Here is a 26,301-nt window from a genome sequence, read left to right on the forward strand (position 1 = left end):
CTAACTGCTGCTGCAAGGAAAACAAAACTGCACAAGAGAAAAGATGCCAACCCAGCAGAGCCTGTCCAGCCGCGCCTCTACACGCCGCTTAGCTGTGACATGTATGCGTTTCTGTCCGCGCGCGCGCGTGTGTGTGTGTCCGTCTGTCTGTGTCGCCCGCGCGTCCGTGTTTGTCCCACGTGTCACGTCCGTGTCGATCCTCTGTCCTTGTGTCAAAGTCCGTATCCTTCTGTCCGAAGACCACCCATTCAACGTTGTACACCTCTGTTAACCTAGCGAAAGGGATGTTGATGAAGCGTTTCGATGGGTAGGGCGTGATAGGTTTTTCTAATGACGACCCTAATGACAATCAGCGCCGATCAGCTCTAATCGGGCTTTTGTTTCACCTAGCAATATCCCTACCACCAAAAGCTTCCAACGTAAGGAATGACAACGAGCGTGTATGCGAATTCGGGTAAACATTTTCCAACTCGACTGACCGCCAATTTACGACACCTTACCGGTTGTGTTCCTTCGTATCTAATCCTTCCTCTTCATTCCAAACAATGTCAAATGTGACACGCCGTGCCGTAACCGCAGGCGATGGCATCTCGCGATTCCGTTGAGGATAAGATCCATCAGCTGAACGACAAGCTGACCAACGTAAGTTTGCTGCTACCGGTGCGTTCTGGCGCGAGAACCTTCCTCCCTACTATTTCGATACTGTGCCCTATCATAATTGATGCCCTTTAACAGGTTCGGTTACGCTTTCCCATACTCCATAACTGCGTCTTTCACTTCATGACGTTCCGCTAGCACTATACGGTGCGACGATCTGCCGGCAAACGAGTTGGAATTCGCTCAGAAAATAATGCTTCTAAAAGGACGATTTGTGTACACGGACGCGAAGAAATATCGCGAGCACAAAACAGTTGATCTTGTTAAAATTGTATTAACAGGGTATAGAAGGTTAAATTAATAGTTAGTTTCTCTCCATTCCCTGAAGACAAGGTGTATTCACTATTGCATACAATCTGTTCTTTATTAACCCTGCGATCAGAGTGTTCCAAGTGCTACTACTACTAGGGCGGCAAAGATTAGTAAACAGTGCCTTTCCACCGCCAACCTGGCTAGGGTGATGATCATCAGTCTTACTTCCAGTGGTGTGGGTTGTTTTGGCGAGGAATGTAGGCTTATTATAGGGTGATTAGGAATGGTCTGCAAGAAGTACTACCGCTAACTTCCAACATAACGACAATATAAAATGCGCGCACCGGTGAGGTAAGGGGGTGGTTTTGTCCGTTACCTAACTCAACTGTGTATCCGTGTTATATGAACTGTGTGTTTGTTGTGTTGTTATATCCAGCTTGCGTTATCCATGGGGCGGTTTTGCGCAAAAAAGCCCCGTAGCTTTTCGTTTTTTTTTCTCTCTGCCCAATAACCAACGACATAACCAGCTTTTGCCATTATTAGCGCTGCTCGCTCTCTAAGGGTAGGGTACATTAAAATGGAGTCCCTGCTGCTGCGCACACTAATTCCAAAGCCAACAGGGATATCAGAATAAGAAGTAGGAAACGAGTTTGTTGATGAAATGCATGCCAATTAGTAGATTAGTGTTTTGCTTAGTTGAACTATTTAAAAACAAAAAAACGAACGGAGTATATGTTAAATGTGAGTTAGTGTGATACGGATGAACAAAACTCTCATAAGGATTCACATTTAGCAGTGCTCCAACGCACGATGCTTCTATGTTACGTTACATGTACCAGAATATTAATATGTTTTTTTTCCATTTCTTCTTCAACTTTGCATCCAATTACCACTATTACCTGGAATATCCCGATTAGGCTGAGGCCCGCGCTGAATTCGCTGAACGTTCCGTTCAGAAGTTGCAGAAGGAAGTCGACAGACTCGAAGGTAAGTGTGTCCGTGTGTCCGATTGTTTGTGCTTTACTTCAAAAATCACCCTTCAAAACAGTCAAATAGCTCCTAACGAATAGTGTTCCGAAGAGATCCATCTGATCTCAACCATACAAACTGAGTTTGCAGTTGTATTAATATCGCTAAACCTTTGCCCAAAGCTAAACACCATTGCTGTGAGTTTGTTTATGTTATTATTAACCACTAGAAGAAAAAAAACATGAGTGTTTGTTAGGAAAAAAGTGTCGATCTCTCTTAAAGACTAAATAGTATTACGAACAAAAGATAATGTATTTAAAAATGTGTTGTACAGTTGTACTCTTTGCAGAGTATTATTTTTGTTTGTTTTTTATTTTTTGATTAAGTTTTTGCACATTTCGATTCCGATGTAGTATCTATATGAGACAGTGCTCGTTTTATTAAACGCTAGTTTTTAAAGGTTCTATTTAATGTGGTTTTACCATTTTGTTTTCTTTTTTTTCTTATTTTTTTTTGGTGTCCTTTAACCCGTTTTGAATGCGATGTGTGTGTGCGCCTTTCTACCATGCCTATCCGCTAATCGAATGTATTGCCGAACCATTGTTGTTACCTTGCCTGAACATGATGCTGTGTGTGTGTTGTGCGCCCTCTGGTGTGTTCTCACACATGAACATGAATTTAAACGCAAAAACCGATCACGTGAATGATCGCAACAACAACAACAAAACACAAATGCAACACCTGTGTATCGTATCGGCGCTCACCTGCATTGCGTCGTGTGACATCCCACGAACATCAACACGACTCAAACAAAAATCACATGTGGGATGGGATGGGCCCCCGCAGACGAGCTGACGGTCGAGCGTGCCAAGAACAAAATGCTTCAGGAGGAGATGGAAGCGACCCTGCACGACATCCAGAACATGTAATGCGAACGCGTCGGCCTTTTGCAAATGGCAATTGCGGCAAATCCGGTGGCTGCCGAAATAAGAGGATGATGATGCATGTGGGGTTGGGGGCCACCAGAATACCCTCGGCGTGCATACCCGCGGTGGTATCCTCGTGGTTGTTAAAAGGAGTGGAAAAGATGATCCAGATGTAGCGAAAACAAAAAACGCGAATTATGTTTGTGAGCGACAAGGAAAAGGAAGAAGAAACGTTTGTAAAATTGTGCTGGAGAAAAAAATTAATGTATTATTGACAAGCCGGATATGCAAAATGGCGTGCGTGCGCACAGATCAACCAGTATGCCAAAATCCTTCACAGCTAGCAACAAACAAAACCCACACGCACGTAACAATTTTACCACACACATACACACAGATAAACGCATTTCTGTACACATTACTATGGAATTCAATTTTTGCCCCATACATCTCCATTCATTTAAGAAGTTAAAAGCGCTCATCGCCTGCAGCGTATAGGTATAGAAGAAAAGCAGATCGTGCGACACTAGAACACGTGAACAAGCATGGATGATCAATGATCAGGAGATCAGTGTGCGGATCGTGAGGAACAATCGAAACATTTCTGGCAAGAAGAGATAGCAAAGCGAGTATTGTAGGTTTTCTGTTGTGAACAATATTACGCACAAACCAACATTGCAGTGTGTGCAAAGTGTGTAGAAGGATATCAAGCTCCTTGTTAATGTTGCGAAAAAACAATCACATCCAGCGGTGCGAATGGAACATAAACACAAGTGAAACGATCGATTTATATGAGCCACTGTGGATTTAATGCAATTGTAAAAAAACAGAAGATAATTTTCTTGATAAGTCATGATTATCATAAGTCAGAAGCACACACACAAACACAAGGTAGTAGATGAGCGAATGCGAGTGACTAGTGTCGTGTCATGTTTTAAGTTTTTTTGTTTGTTGCATTTTAGAGATTGATCTGTAAGCTGAGAGTGGTGGCATCACACACCGTGTGCCACATGACGTGCACCGTAGGAGCAATAGATAACGTATGTTTTTTTTTAAACTAGCATAAATGCGTTGTAAAGCAAAACAAAATGTGTAAAAGACAGGCTTTTTCCGGATAAGATAGGTTACATGTTTTTTTTTTTGAAGGTTCTACGATCTTCCATTCCCATTTCTTCCCGGCGCGTGTTACGCGGAATTTGGGCCGTGCTTTTTATTTCGATTTTAAATCCACACCGAGAAAGACCGACAGAACATTCCAACGATGGCATTCCGGTAATAAAGTTAGTGTTGAAAAGACGTTTGAAACAAATACACAAGAAGGATTACGCATTGTACATTACATTTAAGAGGAGATCGTGCTTCACCGAACACAGGTGTGCAGTAGTACTAGTAAATCAAAACTTTTGAAGCTCCATTGTGTCGTAACGCATTGGGGCATCGTATTATTCCTCCATGTTTTTTTTTTTGGTATGAAGATTACAATTCTTCTAATTATTTTCGCACACATGCTGACGATAAGAAATATGTGTCCTTTCCAACACACCGTAACGTACACGTTGGTTGATTTTTCTTCTTTATCGCTTTACAATGTTATTTTAGCTCTTGCGCATCATCGTTCCCTGTCCGTATCCACTGAATCAACACCTTTGCGTGTACGCATGCAGGACGAAATCGCGGTAGTGAGTACTAGAGCAAGACCGTCACGTAACAAGCACGGATATGCATGTTTGAAATGCATCCGTCGCTGGTGGTCTCGTCGGTAACGGTTGATCGTTCTCTTTTCCGGCCTTTAAAAGTAGTGCTATAGCAAAAAAGAAAAAGAAACAGGAGCCTAGTTCCCTAATTCTCTATCCCCCCCTAGAAGAGCGTCGCATAAATTGATCTAATGAACACTGTGTCAACGAGAATGACCAAGTGTTAGAGTACAGAATAGGTCAAAGCATAATGATGTAAGAAATTGGACCGTGAAAGTAATCAACATCTCACGATTTTGCATGTATACCGGCAGATATTGAAAAGGAATGCGCGAATGCCAGCAAAAGACCGTTAAAACGTGCCTTTAGGAGTTTCAATTTTCTTATACACTTCAATGCTAGTTTAGATGGTAAGCTTACGCGAAAAGGGAGATCTAAAGAAGACGCGTGTGTGCGTGTGTAATTGTTTCCGGTCATAGGATGGAATTCCCTCGCTTCAAAAAAAACAAAAAAAAAACATTATCAACACGATCACACATCGATACACGAATACACACCGAAATTACACTCTCCTTTAAGAAAAAAAAAACACACACACACACGACCACCACATACACCAAGTCGAACGCAGGTTAAATGTGGGGGAAAACAGCGAGAAAACCCCCTTTATTGTATTTGAGTGTTTATAATATATTATTTTATCGTAAATCGAGTAAAAAATCCCACAACTCTTGTATGTGTGTGTGCTATTTTGTTTTCTGTTTGTGTTCCTAGTGCTGTAATATTGTGTTTTTGTTCTTATTTTACGCGTGTTCGCTTACGCTATTGTTTGCTTTTATTTTCTTATTTGCCTCCTATGTGACCTGCGTTCACATTTGCTTCTTTACGCTCAATCGAAAACTGCTCGCCACCTTGACACCACGATCTCTTCGATCGTCGCTTGTGCATCGCATATAAATATCCCGTTCAGATGAGCTGATCGTCGAGAAGCTACGTTACGCCGAAATCGGTGACGATCTTGACTTTGCCTTCGTCGATCTCATCCCCGGCATCGACCCGATCTGGACGGAGCGTCGTCCGAAGCCGAAGACTCCACCGCCGCCGCCGAAGCTGCCGACGCCACCACCGCCACCGCCAGCACCGAAGGAGGAAGCTGCTGCGGCGGCCGAGGGTGGCGAAGGTGCTGCGGCAGGCGGCGACGGTGCTCCGGCCGCTCCGTCCAAGGCCCGTACACCGAGCCCGTTCGAGCTGCGCAAGCACTTCCCGCCAGAGGCGGCTGAGGTGCCGTACGTGCGTTCGTCCACCGGCACGACACCGAAGACGTCCCCGGCGAAGGAGGCGGCACCGGCCGAAGCGGCGGCACCCGCACCGGAAGCAGCACCGGCGGAAGCACCAGCAGAAGGTGCAGCAGAGGCGGCCCCACCGGCCGATGCGGCACCAGCAGAAGCTGCTGCTGCCCCGGCAGAAGGAGAAGCCCCACCAGCGGAAGCGGCACCAGCACCGGAAGCTCCACCCGCCGAACCGGCACCGGAAGCGGAAGCACCAGCATCGTAAAGGGTGATTCGTGCCAGTTCCGTATCCGCCCCCGTTACGGAGAGCTGCCATCTATCTCCCATCTGCTTTTGCTATACCTCGTTCCTGCGCGTCCTCGTTCCTTTGCTTGTTTTGCTTAGCAAATTATCCTTTTTTACTCTTCTTTTCATACCGCCCTCGTTTGCAAGAGATGTGTGCTTTTTTATTATAAATCAATACCAATAAATCGATAAACAAACGCCGTATTGAATGGATCGCGATTGGGTTATGAAAAAAAAACCCCTCACCTGATCGACGACCACGCTAAGATTGTACAGCTTTTACAGAAACCGGCTCGCTATTAACTCGCAATTTGCGACCAATTGTGAATGTGCGTTTGAGATCGCAATAGCAAACAACCGCATCCGCTTCTAAGTAACGAAAAGCGAACGCATCATCCGAGGAGAGATCATTGTCGATCATAGCGCTAGCTGTATCAGTTGATGTCAATCGATTCTTACGTTATGAATTTTCCGTTCTGTTTCTTTTGCCATCGTGAACTCGCGTCGCGGTTGTGTGTCATCGTTCTTCTTACATATACTGTTCTATCACTGTCACTACTACTACTGCGCTACGGTTACTACCCCACTACACCCGTTCATCTTCATACGCGCAGACGAACTCGTCATGGAGAAGGAGAAGTACAGGGAAATCGGAGACGATCTCGACACCGCCTTCGTCGAGCTCATCCTCAAGGAATAAGCCATCCCTGCCGGAGGGATGCGAGGCTTCCGCTTCTTTGCGCGGTCACCAATGGCAGTGTCAACGTCACCATCAGTTCCACCATAATTACCATCGGCTGGCTGTAGGTGTACCGTGCAGGGTTGAGGCCCCCAAGAAGGTTGGCGTGCTGAACATCACCATGCGCCACAACGATGAGAGGAGCGCAGAACAGAAGGAAACGTTCGCTGCATTCCTGAAGCCACCACAACCACCACCGTCAGTACCACCTGTCGCCGGATGATAGGCTGAAAGCAGGCAAAATCATCGAGAGACACGGATGAAAATACTCAATAACTGAAACACCCTACTTGCCCGGTTAAGGGGGCCTAGTGAGGGTCGTCATGTACTGCTGAATGCGTACGATCAATCTTTGCTGTTTGTGTGCGCACTGTTTCCGAGTTTACGCAACGAGTAGAGAGCGAACGGCGCATTTCTTCCGGTCTGGATGAAATGGTGTCGTTTGGCTTATTTTGGAAGTACAATATATCGCCACCGTCGTTATCGCCGTTTCCGTTTGTTTGTTCAACAAAGAGAAAGCGAAAGAGTTTATCAACCAGAATCAATGTCGGTCGAATGTTGGTACCGATAGGGTGGTGCGCGCAGTGGTTAATAAGGCAGTGCAATGGATGCGTTTTCTGATGTTTACAGAAGAGCGAAAGCGCCCTATAATAATTAAAACAAAAAAAAAGAACGCAAACAGAGAGTGAGCAAAGAAACCAACAAAAAAGTAAACACAAGCACTTACACACAGAAAATATCTTCTTTATTTCGATGTATTATGATATGTTTATTATAAATGAAAAAAAAGGTAAAACCGCTGAGAGAAATCCAATAATAAAGAGCTAAGAGTACTTATACGACAAGAAATGCAACATCAACAACAACAACAACGGTATAACTCGATTGGAGGAAGCACGTGTTTTGAGTTTTCATTTCTAGTTTCTATGTTTCGTAGTTGCTTTTTGGTTTGTGTCGTCTTCCCAGATAGAGAAATGAGATCGTTCACTGTTGTTCTCTTCCTTGAACCATTTATTTGTATGTAATAAATAAATTTAAAATTTTATTTTCAAGCTTTGCGTTTTGTTTCTTGTAGCTGTTGATGTGAATGTATTTTATGGTTTTGCGTAAGTATTTTTGTTTTGCAGTTTAGTAAAAATTTGAAATTGTGAAAGTACAATATTATTTGAGAGAACATGTAGCGTTCTACTTTTATTTCATTACCCATTCGCATTTATTACAATACATAATGTACAGTTGTGTGGAATTGCGTGACACAGATTAGTAAAACATTTTCGGGTGTATTGAACCTTAACAGACTCAAAGTATGCAATCCGCATAACTGTAACGTTCTTTCAGGGCAAATAGCTACGGTAAACGCCTGACAGTATGCAAAACGAACAACACGTTTGAACGAACTGCCCGTTTGTTCATATACTTTGAATTTTATTTGCGACCATGAAGAAAATTTCTACACTTTATGTATGTATAACACCCATTTCTCTTTTTCAACTACCTCTTGCAGATGATCTTAACAAAGAGAAATCAAAGTACAAAGCAATCGCTGCCGAGCTGGACCTTACATTTGCTGACCTGTCCGGATACTAACCGACTGCCACTGCCCGGTACAGTCACCAGCAGCGCAGCACAAACCTGGCGGGGATGTATTCGCACGGTCGCTAATGATACGACATAATCATTTCCAAATTGCATCACCATTAATCCATCATCGTTCGCCAATTCACGTCACCGCCTGGTCGGGCCGGAGATATAACAACACAACACATTCCAAACTGCTGTGGTATTTATTGACGCCAAAGCACACATTCGCTTAGCAACGTTTTGACGGTTCCAAGGAAGTAAAACAGAAGAAATGTTACATTTTCCAATGTTGCGAGAGACGGCGCAGTACTGGATCGAACTATTAATTTTGTCTAGGTTTCAATCATTGCACGTTTTACTGATTTTCTCTGCTATCGCCGCGTAAAATACACTCAAGACAAATCGCGCGTATGTCCCAGCACGGTACAATCCAATGGTGGCGCGGTGGTCCAGTACAGATAAAATATAAAGCTTATTTAGAAGTGTGTAGGTATTGTGCGCTTGATGACATTTAAAATAAAATCCAAATCGTGAGGGAAAGACAAAGCATAGAGGGAAAGATGGTAGCCTCATTAGCTCTCTCGAGCCGATTCTATTGATTCTGATAAACGCAAATTTTGTGACGCTTTTGTGATTTGCTGCTAGGTTTTTCGATTTAGGAGAAGAAGGAAAGCGACCGTATTTGGTCAGCAAACGAAAATCAGAGGGTGATACCACCGTGGTGAACAAGTTCAAGTAATCAAGTTGAAGAAAACAAAAGAGGAAAGTTTTTCGCTCGCATTCCAGAACTATATATCTAAAACCCTAAATGTAAAAGTGCTAACGGCAAGAGAATCAGTAATAAAGATCGATCCACAATGAAATGCTTTCCGCGCAGGTGTGCAACCGTTTGGTTTATATCACCGGATACCGACCCTCCGCGTCCAGTATCATAGGAATGTAGTTTTGCACCTCGGTAAAGGCAACGTACTTATTATTATCGCACCCACCGTCCGATGCGCGCGGTGCAGAGCTAACCAACCCGTACAGATAGTACACGGTGTCCCCGCCCACTTCCTTCCCCAGTGCGAATCCACCTCCGCTATCGCCCTGGCATACGCCGGTTCCGGTGCGTGGATCGCCGGCACAGAACTTATCACCGGTCAGGAATGGACGATAAGCGACGGGTGAAAACTCCCGGCACGTCACATAATCCACCGTCGGAATATCGATCACCTTCAGCACACTGCTCAGATTGCCGGTGGAGGTAGTAAAGCCCCACCCTGCCACGCGACCGACACTGTTCGGCTTGATGCGTTTTTCGCTTTCGGTGCGAAAATTCCGCTCCAGACAGATTGGCCGGATGTACGTCCGGAAGGAAATGAAATCGCTCAACACCACGATCGCAATGTCCAGGTTGTAGTAGCCGGAAAAGTCCTGATACTGTGGCTGATGCAGTATCTCGTGAATCTGGAAGTACTGCGGCGGTAGTGCTTCGATCGCACTTATACTGCGTCTGTACTTTCCGGCCACCAGCCGGAAGAAGCGCTTGTCGAAGAACCCTTCCGTTGCCCAGAAGCAGTGGGCAGCGGTCACGACGAGCCGCTCGGTAAGGATGGACCCACCGCACACGTACTGCCAGTCGACCGATCGCAGATCGGACAGTGAGGAATCGTTGAGATTTTTGTAGATCGCCATATGCCAGGGAACTTCGGCGATGGACACCTTACGCCCACCGATAATGTACGCTTCCGCGTCAGGTGTTGGCGTACCGCATACTGGCTCGCAGCGAAACACCGCACCGTCCCACGTTCCGTCCACACAGTTGAGCGTTTCGTTGACGGGCTCGAGTGGTTTCTGGTAGCCGACCCGGCAACCGATTCGTACTCTCGTTGCCGGAGGAAGTGGCCGCTTGCAGGTAATTTGACGACGCTGATACTCACAGAACGGTTCGATCGTAATTCCATTGATTGGAATTTCGGAGCAATATTCTGAAAAATAACGTGAAACAATACAACCAAACATTAGAATGTGGCAATACTGGCGAAGCGGCACAAGAACAATCGATTATGCTTACTTTCACAAACCGGAAACGGTTCAAGCCAGTCACCATCGAGACAGACGATGGTGGCAGTTCCCTTCAGTGTGTACTTATCATCGCACACTATGTACACGGAGTTATAGTTTTCGATAAACTCTCCCGGTCTTATCTGGACGTGTTGGGCACTTTCGTCCAACAGGACTCGTCCATGCGGCGGTGCTGATGGAACCCGGCACGATCCCGGTGGTCCGGTAACTGGGGCCGGTGTTGTGGTCGAGGTGGTAGTCGTCGTTGAGGTCACCGCAGTAGTCGATCGTGGTGTCGTGGATGGGAACGGCTTTCCGCAAAGCAACTCATCCTCATCCGAACCATCCCGGCAGTCTATGACACCGTCACACTTGGAGTACCCACCGATACACGCACCGTAGCCGCAGCGGAACGAAAACGATGGACAGAATACAAGGCTGCAGAGCTGTTGCGTTTCGTCCGTACCGTCCGGACAATCTTCTTGTCCGTCGCACACCTGATCCGCCGGTATGCATTCGCTCGAGCGGCAGGAAAACTCGGTATTGCTGGAAACAAAACAGATCGTCATCAAACACTTCAGCGTTCTCCTGCCTGATGATGCTACAAATACTTACGAACAGTTGCCGTGCGATGCCAAAATCAATCCACTATTCCCGGGACAGTGTGCGTGTTCGTCGGAATGGTCGGCACACTCCCGTACACCATTGCACAGTGCGTTCCCATCGACGCACGCACCGTACTGGCAGCGAAATGCGTAGCTAGGACAACGTATAAAGGCACAGCTTTTGGACGTTTCGTCCGATCCGTCCTTGCAGTCGATCACACCGTCGCACTGCTGGTGGGACTCGATGCACTGTCCGCTGCTGCACTTCCATTCGTAATAGTTGCACACTTTTCGACGATCGCGCGTAAACGATGATGCTGCTGCGCTGACGCGAAGAGAAAACACACGCATGGGAATCCCCACATCGAGAACAGGGAGAACCCTGCTTAGTTTTACAGCTTACTTACCGCTCGATGATGTCACTAGAGCCAACGTACAAAGCAATCCCCACAATAGCCACTTTCTTTTGCGAACCATTTGTGAGATGAAATTAGGCAGAAACTTTCAGTGGTTTGTTTTCGTTTCCATCTTACATTGCACACATTGCGTGGAACTGTACGCGTTAGCGGCTGACCGTAACTAAGGTTACAAAGCTTCTAATGACCGTGTGCTTTGCAACACGGGCAGCCCTGTCTCTCGTAGCTGTGTGGTGCAAGCGTACGTTCGTTATCGCGTTGTCCGATGGCACTGGTATGCGTGTACGTGAGAACCTGTTTGATGTTGTTTGCCATCTCATCCAGATCGGATGTGGGATGAAGCTGTCGATGGGCTTCGCGAAATGAAATCGCATTGTGCCGAGCATAGGTCAATGGTAGTGGAAGTGATGCGAATGGTTGCACCTCTCGTGCATAATACTATGGCGCATTCGATTGATGCTGCGTCGATGTAATACGGAAACGTTATCAATTGAGACCGGCTGTTTACGTGTAGGAAATTCTTGCGACAGCCGGTTTTAAAAATAAATATGAGCTGGCGGTGATATTTTTGGTGACGGGGTTGTTGTAAGAGTTGTTTTAAAACTATTTTACAAATGAATAAGCGTTCGCACGAAAGAAACAGACGTAAATGGTCGACGTTCAGGTATGGGGAAATAATGTGAAACAATTACAATTTGTGATCTACTGAAAGATTACTGCTGTTCTGTACAAACAGCGGCGATTCAAACGGTAGGCGGAGTAGGCGGTCGCCTAGAGCCTCGCCGTGTTGGGGGCCCCAAAAAATGTGTGTCGATTGTGCGATTTTTGAAAATTTAACAGCAGAGTTAATTCATAGCACAAAATTTAATTAAAAAGGTAAAAAATTGATCAATAATATCTTCCTTGGTTATATAAAAACATTTGTTTCTATGTGATAAATTAAATGCAGAGAAGAATATCGACTTTGTGACTCTCAAGTATAAACGAAATTGCACCAGGACCAAGAACACAAATTTTCCAGTTAGTGGAGAAAAATTTCTTCGAAAACTACCAGTTTCCGAACGTATAATACCAGGGGAGCATCCACGGAAGAGGTAGCTCCTAGTACAGCAATTTTGCTCAAAAACCGCCGTAAGGTATGCAATGTTTATACATCAAATAAACGTCGTAAGGTATGCAATGTTTATACACAATATAAACATTGCATACCTTACGGCGTAGTACCAGGAGCTACCTCTTCCGTGGATGCTCTCCTGGTACTTACATTCGGAAACTGGTAGTTTTCGAAAATTTTTTTCTCGATTAACGGGAAAATTAGTGTTTAAACATTGCATACCTTTCGGCGGTTTTTGAGCAAAGTTGCAATCCCAAGTTGTTGCATGTAAGATGTTGCATGCCAGATGTTGCGCAACATATGTTGCGCGACATATGTTGCAAGCCAGATGTTGTGCAACATATGTTGCGCAACATGTGTTGCGCAACATGTGTTGTGCAACATCTCGATACTCGGCTGGTACCAGGTGTTACCTCTTGAAAAACATGCTCTCCTGGTATCGAAAATCTGAAAACAGCTGGTTTGTATGCAAAGTTGATGTGTAAACATTGCATACCTTTCGGCGGTTTTTGAGCAAAATTGCTGTACTAGGAGCTACCTCTTCCGTGGATGCTCTCCTGGTATTATACGTTCGGAAACTGGTAGTTTTCGAAGGAATTTTTCTCCACTAACTGGAAAATTTGTGTTCTTGGTCCTGGTGCAATTTCGTTTATACTTGAGAGTCACAAAGTCGATATTCTTGTCTGCATTTAATTCATCACATAGAAACAAATGTTTTTATATAACCATTGTTTGATAGTATGCAATGCAATAGTGATGGGCAAATAAATTCCACACTGCAGGTGTCACCTCTTGAAAAACATGCTTTCCTGGTATTGGAAATCCGAAAACAATTGTGTTGTTCATCGCCTAAAAAATCAACATGAGCGAAATAGGTTGCTAAGAAATTTCTCTGATTGTTACCGAAGAAGTAAACCGATTGAAAACGGTACCTTGGGCGAATAATCGTAGAAGGCGTTGGACTAATCAGGAATAGTAAATGTACGTGAGTCATAGAAAATGTGATCGAAGTAGTGGCGTTATGGCTCTCCTTAGCGCATACAAACGTTTATATATACTAGGCCCGTTTACAGGGCTGCGCAACAGAACTCTGAGATGTACGCAAGGGAGCTTTCTTTCCGAGACTTTGCTGGTGTTGTTAAATCATGTTTGAAGTACACATCCCTAACAAAGATAATGCCGTAGCAAAATTATAGGCCCCCATTAAAAATTCCGCACTGGGCCTCCAAGGGGATTGATCCTCCACTGTGTACAAATATAATTTAAATCTAGTGAAGATAAATGCGAGAGGACAAATGCGACCGTTTAGTAATTCTTTTACTAATACGTTTTAACAGCAGCGGATCAAACGGTAGGCGCAGTAGGCGGTCGCCTAGGGCCTCGCCGTGTTGGAGGCCCCAAAAATTTTTCTGCCGATTGTGCGATTTTTGAAAATTTTACAGCAACTCTCCGGACGAACAATCTTAATCTTGCTCCATTTTATTACTTCGCTCAACTCGCTTTGGGCATTCCACACCTGCTCTGTTCAGGTGAAGATTTTGAAAGGAATCAATGAACTGAGTTTCATGGTGTCATTCTAATCAGATACCAAAACTACTGGAGCTAGATCGAGTTAAACACATTACATCCCAGCATATGAAATGCTGCATATTTTAAACTGAAGTGGCTAGCTTGTTTTTAATGAAATCAAGAAATAATTAAAGTGTAATGCTGTAGTGGCATTAGTGCCAGGAACACTTTGTGGGTTTGCTTTGGTTGTGTATTGAAGTGTGTACAGTTTGGGAAAAATCGAGTAGAAAAAGTGAGCAAAAATGCATTTTAACGGATTCTACTTTGATTAAATTTGTGATAATATGATAATAGACGAAAAACAATACGGCCTTTCCGTTCTTGAATAAATAAAAAAATATATATAATAGACGAACGATCTAATTTATGACAATATGATATAAAATATACGAAAAATTGAACTTTTGTTCTTCAGATAGCTCGAGTTCTGAAAATGACTGAAAGAAAATAATGTCCCAGTTCTCCGTTTGGTATTATTTTCCCAGATTTGGATAAGGATATCGTACCCGTGGGATGTAATGGGTTAATTCGTGGTAAAATTGCTAAAATGGATGAAAACAACTAGCCATTTGAAGGGTTCGCTATCAGTATTTTAAATTAATTTCTTTTTAAATGAAATTTTCAATTAAGAAAGATCATAAAATTCATTAAAGAAAACTATATTGTCCGCCTGGGGAATGCTTATAAACCATTTCTCTCGCAAAAAGAAAAAAATGTTTAGAAATATATCACCTAAACTGTGTGGCATAGCATGACTAACTTCATTCTTCGTGCTTAAAAGAAAAGAAATTTAAAAGAATGTAAATATGCAACCAACTGCTGCCATGCATAGATCTTGTTTTTTTTTTCTTCCCAGAATTGAAATGCGCTCAGGCGTGTGATCTAAATTTTTGGGTCAATTTACTGACCGTCTCACCACCGCCGGAAGACGAAGGCTAAAGGCACGGGGAAACGAAACTGGCCAGCCGGATGATGAAAATTTAATATTCCTTCAAAGATATATTTTTGGTACCGAAGGCGAACCAAATGTTTCTTCAGCGTTTGTTATTTTTTCCGACTCGAAACCACTTGCCTGCGCTGTTGCCCGTTGGTGGTGAAAAATTAGGGTTGAAAAAATTAACAGAGTGAAGGAATAATAAAAAAAAAACATCGTCAGTGTTCAACAGTACGCGTTCAAATTTAGAATCGATGCGCAAAGCGAAAGCGTGTTAGCAGGCGAGCACGGCAAAAAATCCGAAGCGAACAGCAAATCTTCTGCTCATGCACGGACTCGGCTTTATGGTTGTGCGTTTCTTTACAACCCACGAACCAAATGAAGTTCGCTAAAAAGGGGGTTTTCCATCGCTTCGAAGGATGACGCTTAGTGCGCGTGCGATCACGATCACACGCCCCAACGTCACGATCGTGATGGATACACGGCGGGGAACATGTGCGACCCACGCATTACCACTACCACCATTCGAGAAGTGAATGTTCGGTCGGGAAATTAGGGGAAAATCGGTACGGTGACGTCAGCTCTTCGATCTTGCAGCACACGACCAGTACGCACGAATTTTCCCCACCTTTCGGCTCCATCTGTGTGTGTATGGAATTGTGTGCGTGTGTGTGTGTGTGTGCGAGTTTAGATTGTGGTGGTGGACTTCGGGCACTATCCGGGGGTTTTCCGTACGACTGTGTGCGTCGGTCGGCGCAAGGGGTCAATCGGAGTTTTCCTCGTATTGCACTACTCAGTGCTATCGTGTTTTTAGTCTTGCGAGGATTTGAGTGAAAGCGCTCAGGTTGGTTTTGTTGTTTTTGTTGTTTTTTTTTATTTTGGCCGATCAGCGATCTGTAGTTTTAAGGGATCCTTAAGGGACAAGTGGAACAATACTTATCGTAAGAAAATATTCAAACTATGAACCGAGCACACTATGGCGGTGGCTTTGCAAAGAACATGAAAAACAAGTGCAATTTAAAGTGCATCTTCCTTCACGTTGAGATTCTTAATTGGTAGAAATATGTAGAAGAAAGGAAAATAATTGTGACTCCAAGGACCGAAGGAAAACACGAGAAAAAAAGATGTGAATTTGGGAGTGATTGGAAGCAAGCGCACAAAAACAACAACAACAAAGGGTGTGGGTGGGGGGACGCATTGGAAGAGTGGGGGGGGGGGGGGAGGAGGGTGAGGTAGGTTGTGAAACGGCAAGGATTCTCTGTGTGACGATCCAGCAGCAGTGACAGTACCGTGCGCATATACAGGTGTCCGTGAAAGACCCGGTCAGTTGGACAGGGATATGTGGGTCCCCGAAATAGCGCCCCCTTTTCACGAGGAGCGAACAATTTTCACGCAACGGTTATAATTAACCACGCAGCCTAAATCTTGTCACGAAACAAGCACCAAAAAAAATGCTCTATAGCTACACGCGTTTGCTAGCGGGTGTATTAGGTGAGAAGAAGCACGAAACTAAAAATAGTCTCCATCGAGAGTTTGGTGTGATTGAGTAACCGCCTGTTGGACCGTGGTCAGTCGTGCAGTTTTGAGAACGTCCTTTATTTCGAAACAAAAAGGCTTTATTTCCATCAGCAATGTACATGATGCATTACATTCCGGCTTGAAGTCATCGAACAAATGGACCAGAAAAAAAAAGAAATGGCCATCGATCGTATGTTCGTGCTAGCAGCGACTAATCTTCCGCTGGTTTGCGCATGTCAGAATTTGCCAAACCGGCGGACGAACGTTTCCTCTTATAAGGTCCGTTCGGCGGCTGCTTGCCGTGCTTGCCTGTGTACCAAAGGCTGGGATGCTATTTTTACTAGAATCGATGCGCACGAATGCTAACGCGCAGCCAGTGCGTATGCGTGTGCGATCCTCTTTCCGTTCTGCCTGCACGCGACAACCTTCCTTGGCGGGATGAGCGGATTCTGGGAGGTGTTACTTGCTAATCCCTTCTACTCTCACACGTTCCTCCGTGGCCAGCAGCAAAGCAATTGTTGCCTTCCTGCGGCCTACACATTTATGAAAATTTTCTTGAAATAACCAGTTCTCTAGTCACTGATGGGCAGACGGGCCCTGGTGGGAAGGATAGGGCGTGGAATGTTGCGTTGGGTATGGAATGCGGTGTCCGATTTTTGTACGTATATAGCTAGCAATATTGTACCCTAGCTCAGGCTGGAATGGAGGAGCTGAATGTTCTATAATTAGGAATCGCAGCACAACCAAACGCACTTGTTTTTTCCTTCGCGTTGTGATGCTTTCGGATGAGCTGGCATGCAAATTTGGTGCCACTGGTGTAGCCTTTACCTCAAGGTGCTTTCAACTCTGTGTGGTACTAGCGCCATGACGTCTTATTTAAGAACTTTGACATGTTTTCCCGTACTAAATTAATTATGTTGATATGACAAAGGTGTTGGAGATTATTTGTCGACGGTCTAATGCATCTTTTGAGTTAGGGAAATTCTCTAGTGTAGCCGTAAGAAAGCCAATATAATGTCTGCTAATCATTCGTCGCCTTTCATTTGTCTTGCCGGCAGCTAGCACCTTAAGGAAATCTCCTTCCTGTTTCTTTTCTGTGGCACGAGGTTAGCTAAAACAAACCATCCAAAATGGACGCGATCAAGAAGAAAATGCAGGCGATGAAGATCGAGAAGGATAATGCGCAGGACAAAGCCGACACCTGCGAGAACCAGGCCAAGGAGGCTAACCTCCGCGCGGACAAGATCATGGAGGAGGTCGCCGAGCTGACCAAGCGTCTGGAACAGGTCACTCAGGATCATGAGAAGTTCAAGGCGTCGCTGGAACAGGCGACCAAGGACTGCGAGGAGAAGGATAAGCTGCTCACCTCCACCGAGGCGAACGTAGCCGCCCTGACCCGCAAGGTGCAGCAGGTTGAGGAGGATCTGGAAAAGTCTGAGGAACGTTCGTCCGCCGCGCTGTCCAAGCTGCTGGAAGCCACCCAGTCGGCTGATGAGAACAACCGGTAAGGGAACGCGGTGTCTGGTTGATGTGGTTATCGACATGCGTACGACTGACGGGCTGGTTTTGCTTTTGTAGTATGTGCAAAGTGTTGGAGAACCGTTCCCAGCAGGATGAGGAGCGTATGGACCAGCTGTCCAACCAGCTGAAGGAAGCCCGTATGCTCGCTGAAGATGCTGATACCAAGTCGGATGAAGTGTCCCGCAAGCTGGCCTTCGTTGAAGACGAGCTGGAAGTCGCTGAGGATCGTGTCAAGTCCGGCGAGGCCAAGATCATGGAGCTTGAGGAGGAGCTGAAGGTGCGTTAGGCTATAAAACTTATGCGTCCGGCAGGTGCAGCTCACTGAGTTCATCCATTCCATTCCGTTCCCACAGGTCGTCGGTAACTCCCTGAAATCTCTGGAGGTGTCGGAAGACAAGGCCAACCAGAGAGTGGAAGAGTTCAAGCGCCAGCTGAAGACCCTGACCATCAAGCTGAAGGAGGCGGAGACCCGCGCCGAAAACGCCGAGAAGAACGTCAAGAAACTCCAGAAGGAGGTCGACAGACTAGAAGGTACGTTCGTGAAATTGTGCCCTCTGTATCTAATGTACAACCAAGTACACAAACACACAGCAACACATACTCGTACAAACATTACCGTATGCGCAACCGAAAGATCTTACCTTCCGGTGCGCACATTACACGTCACAAATTGACAATCGATTGCTCAACGGTGAGGCGAGTCTTCACTGAATATTGCGCACACTGATACTCGATGTTATGTAGGCTTTCCAGTAACAGTAGATGTTAGATGCCACATACGCGTACACACATACGCACACATAATTCACACAGACATACCTCTATTTCTCTACGCTGTATGCTTCCTTGAATAACCCGAGCTGTAAATAGCCGAAAGGATGCTTTTGCTGTTTGCCAAAACAAAATCAAACACACAACAGAACGAAAGACGCGATCGTCTAGAAGCCCGCCGGCGGCTAGGCGATGGTTGTTGTTGCAGAGTGAATGCTGACGACAACCGATCAAAGCGATCCACTTCGCACGACGAGATCAACACTACATATGTGTCACGTCACCTGTCCGGAACGGTTGGGTGCACACCGGAGAATGCCAACTGCCTGGCCGTTGGTACCCGGCTGCAAAATCCCTTCGTGTCCTTGTCCACGCTCTCGTCGTCCAACTCTCCACGTCCACGGCTCGGAACCGCAACAACAGGAACAACACGCAATCCTAACAACTACCTTTCTGTAATCTCTTGCAGACAAACTGATGAACGAAAAGGAGAAGTACAAGGCGATCTGCGACGATCTGGATTCGACCTTCGCCGAACTTACCGGATACTAAACTGCACGCTAACTTCCGTCTTAACGTTGGGCGTCACTGCCTGCCCGTACCAGCTTGCTCCAAAACCTCCCTTACCCACTCTGCTGCCACTCTACCTCTCTCTCACTCTTTCTATATCTCCAATCTACCCGATCTTTCCAACTCCCAAGCGCTGCACCAAGATCTCCTTTACATCCCCAGCCACAGTTACATCCCACAGCGTACATGCTCTCTCGTTAAATATCCTTCGGCCTGCGCCTTCTGCCTTCTGAGTACTTCTGCCTACGACTAGCCGTTTTCCGCTCGGTCCAAAAATGGCGGCACCGATAGCCAAAGCGCACTATGTACACACATCGTTAACGTTGGTTGGTGGTGCGGCAAATGGATCGAGCAAACGGTGATGCTAACGATCGACCTTTAGGTATTTATGTGTAACGCACGTTACATACGATTCTGCTATGCGTTTCGATTTGATTTTTGAAAGTTTTCACACAACCATTTGATTTACATTTTGTTTTTACTTTCGACTCCATTATATTCCATTACAAAACATTTTCGTTTCATTCTGTCAAACCCAAACCCCTTGTGGAGGGGAACAGAAACAAATGCGCTTGTTTGACTGTGACACTGTAAAGCTCGTCCGCCATGTCCAGTCCGACACAGTCACATGCTCACCTCCGAATGTGCTCGTCCGCTCCGTTCCGTTGATGTTCCGTTCATGTGTAAATGTGTTTCCATACATCTTGCCAAAACTGCACATCCTCGACACAGTTCCCCATTGCAATCTCTGGGCCCGGCTCCGCACGGCTGAGTCCTTGCGGCAGGGATGCCACACAACCAGCTCTCACAGACAATCATGCGTTATCTTTTCTACACACGACTTTTCAATTGTGGCGTAACTGTTCAGCATTCAGCAAAGCATTCCACCTCTGTTGTTGTGTTGTGTTGTATAAACTATGTTCACCATCAGTTGCACTTTTACGTGCGTGCGTGTACACATGTATCAACCAATGTCTGTGTTGTTCCGCCATATCTACGCGAAAGCCCCCATTCTTGCCCGGCCCATGTATCGTTCTACCAGGAGTAAGATCCACATCCGATACCTGCGCAAACTACTGCTTGTAACATCCCGCACTCCTTGCATTCTTATTGTTCTAACCGGATTGTGCCAGCTTTCACTAACGATTACCTCTCATTTGTACGTAAAAACGCATTAACGTTACGTCTGTGTTTAAGTATACGTTTGTGGCTCATACGTGCGTCCCTTAAATATGGGGCGGCCTGCAACATCGAATCGGCCGAATCGACAGCGGGACTATATCACGTGTCTGCCACAGGTCAATCGAAGGGCCCGACAGGCAGGCCCCGGCTGATCTGTGGCTGTGTATTTTAAAGTGTACTTTTTGCGCGTTGGAGTTACATCCATTTGCCGAGTGGTCGACCGTTACGAGACCGTGCGAAAGTAACACCGAGTTTCTCTTCTCCGCAGATGAGCTGGGCGTCAACAAGGACCGATACAAGTCTTTGGCCGACGAGATGGACTCCACGTTCGCCGAGTTGGCCGGCTACTAAGCTGCTACCTTCTGGCTCGATCGGACGGTCGATCGAAGGGGTGTGCGAATGCTCAGTCCTGGTGCACTTTGGTACACCGGAACCGGATCGCACCTTCCGAAACACCTGCGCAGAACTCTATTACTACCAACCTATCCGTCAACAGTGCGACCGTTTGAAGGCATTTTTAACCAACTTTTGCGATCGAAATAATCGAGACGAGCTTAGTAAACAGCCAGGAGCATACACAAAGAATTGTGAAGAAAATGTAAGAAGGAGTGCGAAAAAGAGAGAGAGAGTACTTAAGAACATCTTAAAACGCGATATTTAACACCACCGTCCCAGATGGTACAGGAGCCAACAGAAAAGAAAAATCAGCCAAGCCCTCGTAAACACCCAAAGAGACCATCCTAGAAATGCAAGGTTCCATATGATCATGTTGTTGTTGTTGATGTTGTTGTCATTTGTTGCTAGTCGCCAGGCTTGCATAGGGCCCTGTGTAAAAGAACCTTGCCCACCGGGGGGCGCGCATCGTAGTGTAGTGGGTGGTACTGTGGTGTCCGTCAGTCAACTTCGGTGTTGGGAGTCACCCAATGCCGAACCCGGCTCTGCACTGCTTCCCCGGCAGGAAGCGAACAGAGAGAGAGAGAAAGAGAGAGCGGTGACACACTGTCTTAGATCCGGGAAAAAAAAACATATTAACAACACCAAACCAAACAGTTGAAGCATGTGCAATCTTCCAACGTCTACTTTCTCTTGATAAATGTATTATTTATATCTTTTGAATAAAACTATGAGGACGGTAAATAATTTTAAGTAAAACATCCAGAAACCGTGCGTCACTATAACTGTGTTCTGTGAGGATTTTTATTTCGTGGGGGATGGGTTTTTTTTGCTCTCTGCTTGATAAGCACGAGATCTGTGATCACGTTGTCAGGTAGGCACGAGCCTTGAAGCCTCAATCAAAAAAGGGGGTTGAAAAGGGAGTTTATCCCTCCGGAGAGTACTACGAGTTCAAGTTTTGTTTGAAGTACGCCATGAGGCGTGTATGGATCCATACTACTATTCACAATGTCATACAATGTTTTGTGGAAAACTTTTTTTATATCACAGATTTCATAGTAGGCAAGCAAGACTCGTGTTTGCTAAACCAGTTCACAAGATTTTAAACTTCTGGATCAAAACTGGGAGGAAACCTTTGATACAGAGACAGCGGCGGATCAAACGGTAGGCGGAGTAGGCGGTCGCCTAGGGCCTCGCCGTGTTTGGGGCCCCAAACAACTTGTGCCGATTGTGCGATTTTTGGAAATTTGGCAGCAGAGTTAATTTATAGCATAAAATCTAATTAAAAAGGTAGAAAATTGATCCAAAATATCCTTAGATTTTATATATCCTTGGTTAGTTAATTTTTTTTTATTTGATTAGCTATAACGGCCCGGTTATACCGCTTCGCAAGAGAAGTATGCGGTGTATTCAAACTCCTTCTTCTTTATCGGCACGACATCTTCAGGATGTTTAAGCCTACCATTTCTATTTTTATTTTTACTTTATTTACCCGTAGGATAGTCAGTGCAGCGTACGGAGATTTGGCGCTACCAATACACCATCTGGCCGCCCCGTGAACTCTTATATGCCCTTTTACTTCAACCTGTTCATGTATTCTATTTCTTGAACGGGATTTTTTCATCTGTTCGTAAATGATCCTATCGTTATAGATGCTAGAATAGAAACCATGCTTATGTTCACTTCCGCAATATTTACCAGCTATTGCCATTGCAATACTCGTGGTGTGATATTGTTTTCTCTCCCCGATTGAACCGTGAAAATGTCTAGCCTACGTGTTTCGAAACAGTATTGTGGTGGAGTGTTGTGTTTATGTTGTGTGCACCTTGGTCACGTACGCAGCCAGTCTATTACTCGTTGCTATCTGGGAACCGACAGCAACCGATGTGCCGTAGACTGTTCGCGCGTACCGATCGCTCTCGCGATTCTTAGGGCCCTTCTCGTTTGTGTGGCCCTTGTCTCGTTGGTGCAGTCTCTCTTCTCGTTTGTGCGTCCACTGGAGACGGTCGTTTTTCATGTTACCGTGCGTGTCTTAATTTTATAATAAACGAGTTTTAATGTGTAATTGTCTCAGCATATATTTTTAACGAGTGACGACACAACAGTTTAGTATTTCGATTGTCACAATTTCTACAAGTTTGCAAGCCGGTAATAATGTTATAACCGACACAATCTGTCAGTGTACTACGAAATAGCTAGCATTGTCACAGAAAATGAGCAAAATCATATTGCAATCATTAGAACTCTCTTTTCCGTTTGATATTTCATACCTCATGGTTCTTGGAATACCATTTCTGTCTTTCTTGATTATTACTTAATCGAAGCTGGATTGTAGGTTCAGCTTATGTCCACCCATCCCAAACTGTCCGAACACTTCATCATATCCCCGTGTAGAATACTGTTCAAACTACATTGTTGTAATCTCGGTAACATTTGCATCGTTGTTAGACTGGAATTGTTTTAAAATTTCCAATTCTAAATCCATACGGTTGACGATCATCACCGCGAAATCGTTGATCTAAATTAAAAAAAGAACACGAAAAAAGATACTTGAAGAAATCAAGTATGCATTTACATCAAAACGATGTGTTCAGTGAAGAACCTATCATAGTAGTCTTGCTAAAACATTGTCGTGCGTACTGAAAGCGGTCTCGTTTTTTTGCATTGAAAACTCAGTTTGTTTGAGAAAAATTAGTAAGTGCATTGTGGTGTTGCATCCCTATAATTGGCTACTGACTATCAAATTGTGCCTGAGGAGCACGTAGTGTGTTTCATACTGATGTAAATGTGACGAAATGATCTCAAGTGTCTTCACAATGACCGAAGAGATCGGCCCAGAAATCCTTGGATTTCTTGACGCACGGACAACCGATCTAAAATTGGAGCATCAAACTTCATACGCGAAATTTAATCGAACGATCGAAATTCACATTAATATGTGTAGGGCCACGAGAGATGACAAATTTGCTCAATGACAAAATCAGCTGGGCAACTGTGAAAACCACTATGCCGTAGCCGCGCACGCAACTGTTTTCAGATTTCAGATAATAGGAGAGCATGTTTTTCCAGAGGTGACATCTGCAGCTTGGGACAAATTTGCCCATCACAATTGCTATTCATACTATCAAACACGTGAGAACGATCGCTAATAAATAATATCAATAAAACGGAAAGCATCCTTCATCTCGCTCAAACTTTCCGTCGGTTGGTACGAAATTCCATACAAAACCAGCTATTTTCAGATTGCCGATACCAGGAAAGCATCCACGGAAGAGGTAGCACCTTGTACAGCAATTTTGGTCGAAAACCGCCGAAAGGTATGCAATATTTAAATACTAACTTTCCCGAGGGTCGAGTAAAATTTTGCAGCAATTTTGCTCGAAAACCGCCGGAAAGTATGCAATGTTTAAGCACTAACTTTCTCGTTGGTGGAGCAAAATTTCTTCGAAAACTACCAGTTTCCGAATGTATAGTACCAGGAGAGCATCCACGGAAGAGGTAGCTCCTGGTACTGCGCCGTAAAGTATGCAATGTGTATACACTAACTTTGCAACCAATTTTCCGCCGTAAGGTATGCAATGTGTATACACTAAAATTGCAACCAATTTTCCGCCGTAAGGTATGCAATGTTTATACACTAACTTTTCATACAAACCAGCTGTTTTCAGATTTCCGATACCAGGAGAGCATGTTGTTCAAGAGGTAACATCTTCCATCCCCCTCCCCCCCTTCCCCTCATAAATGGCGGCCAAGATGGCGGTCAAGATGGCGGCCAAGATGGCGGCCAAGATGGCGGCTAAGATGGCGGACCAAGATGGCGGACACAAGATGGCGGACAAGATGGCGGACAAGATGGCGGACAAGATGGCGGACAAGATGGCGGCCCAGATGGCGGCCAAGATGGCGGGCCAAGATGGCGGACAAAGATGGCGGACAAGATGGCGGCCAAGATGGCGGACAAGATGGCGGACAAGATGGCGGCCAAGATGGCGCACAAGATGGCGGACCAAGATGGCGGACAAGATGGCGGACCAAGATGGCGGATAAGATGGCGGACAAGATGGCGGACAAGATGGCGGACAAGATGGCGGACCAAGATGGCGGACCAAGATGGCGGACAAGATGGCGGACCAAGATGGCGGATAAGATGGCGGACAAGATGGCGGACAAGATGGCGGCCCAGATGGCGGCCAAGATGGCGGGCCAAGATGGCGGACAAAGATGGCGGACAAGATGGCGGCCAAGATGGCGGACAAGATGGCGGACAAGATGGCGGCCAAGATGGCGCACAAGATGGCGGACCAAGATGGCGGACAAGATGGCGGACACAAGATGGCGGACAAGATGGCGGACAAGATGGCGGACAAGATGGCGGACAAGATGGCGGACCAAGATGGCGGACCAAGATGGCGGACAAGATGGCGGACCAAGATGGCGGATAAGATGGCGGACAAGATGGCGGACAAGATGGCGGACCAAGATGGCGGACAAGATGGCGCACAAGATGGCGGACCAAGATGGCGGACAAGATGGCGGACAAGATGGCGGACCAGATGGCGGCCAAGATGGCGGACAAGATGGCGCACAAGATGGCGGACCAAGATAGCGGACAAGATGGCGGACAAGATGGCGGACCAGATGGCGGCCAAGATGGCGGACAATATGGCGGACAAGATGGCGGACTAAGATGGCGGACCAAGATGGCGGACAAGATGGCGGACAAGATGGCGGACCAAGATGGCGGACAAGATGGCGGACCAACATGGCGACCAAGATGGCGGACAATAAGGCGGACAAGATGGCGGACAAGATGGCGGACCACGATGGCGGACAAGATGGCGGCCAAGATGGCGGCCAAGATGGCGGACACAAGATGGCGGACAAGATGGCGGACCAAGATGGCGACCAAGATGGCGGACAATATGGTGGACAAGATGGCGGACCAAGATGGCGGACCAAGATGGCGGACAAGATGGCGGACCAAGATGGCGGACAAGATGGCGGCCAAGATGGCGGACAAGATGGCGGCCAAGATGGCGGACACAAGATGGCGGACAAGATGGCGGACAAGATGGCGGCCAAGATGGCGCACAAGATGGCGGACAATATGGTGGACAAGATGGCGGACCAAGATGGCGGACCAAGATGGCGGACCAAGATGGCGGACAAGATGGCGGACCAAGATGGCGGACCAAGATGGCGGCCAAGATGGCGGACAAGATGGCGGACAAGATGGCGGACAAGATGGCGGACAAGATGGCGGACACAAG

The 26,301-nt window shown here is 45.8% G+C and overlaps 3 protein-coding genes across 18 annotated transcripts in view; 2 read left to right on the plus strand and 1 right to left on the minus strand.

The window, feature by feature from the left end:
• The window catches only part of LOC128301409 (tropomyosin-2), a 42,435-nt gene extending 33,214 nt beyond the window's left edge, over nt 1–9,221 (plus strand). For 6 of the 15 annotated variants that reach the window (XM_053037935.1, XM_053037926.1, XM_053037864.1 and 3 more), the window contains 2 exons: nt 1,827–1,896; nt 6,687–7,825. In XM_053037935.1, the coding sequence (XP_052893895.1) occupies nt 1,827–1,896; nt 6,687–6,772 (156 nt within the window). In that variant the 3' untranslated portion in view covers nt 6,773–7,825. Of the gene's footprint in view, nt 1–1,826; nt 1,897–2,724; nt 5,235–6,686; nt 7,826–8,315 lie in introns of those variants that run through there. The other 9 variants (XM_053037952.1, XM_053037890.1, XM_053037909.1 and 6 more) reach the window with 6 other exon arrangements.
• Nucleotides 9,222–9,240: 19 nt separating this feature from the next.
• On the minus strand, nt 9,241–11,618 carry LOC128301399 (modular serine protease-like). Its single transcript, XM_053037852.1, has 4 exons — nt 11,451–11,618; nt 11,054–11,363; nt 10,449–10,984; nt 9,241–10,362 (listed from the first exon to the last, which is right to left on the minus strand). Exons 1-4 carry the CDS (start codon nt 11,518–11,520, stop codon nt 9,287–9,289), a joined length of 1,992 nt encoding a protein of 663 aa, XP_052893812.1. The 5' UTR covers nt 11,521–11,618; the 3' UTR covers nt 9,241–9,286.
• Nucleotides 11,619–15,880: 4,262 nt separating this feature from the next.
• On the plus strand, nt 15,881–21,810 carry LOC128299369 (tropomyosin-1). 2 transcript variants are annotated; one of them, XM_053035315.1, is made up of 5 exons: nt 15,881–15,920; nt 17,653–18,098; nt 18,173–18,392; nt 18,469–18,646; nt 20,907–21,810. In XM_053035315.1, the coding sequence occupies exons 2-5, from the start codon at nt 17,725–17,727 to the stop codon at nt 20,987–20,989; spliced, it is 855 nt and encodes a 284-aa protein (XP_052891275.1). In that variant the 5' UTR covers nt 15,881–15,920; nt 17,653–17,724; the 3' UTR covers nt 20,990–21,810. The 2 variants fall into 2 exon arrangements, with proteins under 2 accessions (XP_052891275.1, XP_052891274.1); XM_053035314.1 differs by lacking the exon at nt 20,907–21,810 and adding an exon at nt 19,356–19,589.
• Nucleotides 21,811–26,301: the final 4,491 nt, after the last annotated feature.

The sequence above is a fragment of the Anopheles moucheti genome, chromosome 2 (genome assembly GCF_943734755.1).
Source record: "Anopheles moucheti chromosome 2, idAnoMoucSN_F20_07, whole genome shotgun sequence".
NCBI lineage: Eukaryota > Metazoa > Arthropoda > Insecta > Diptera > Culicidae > Anopheles > Anopheles moucheti.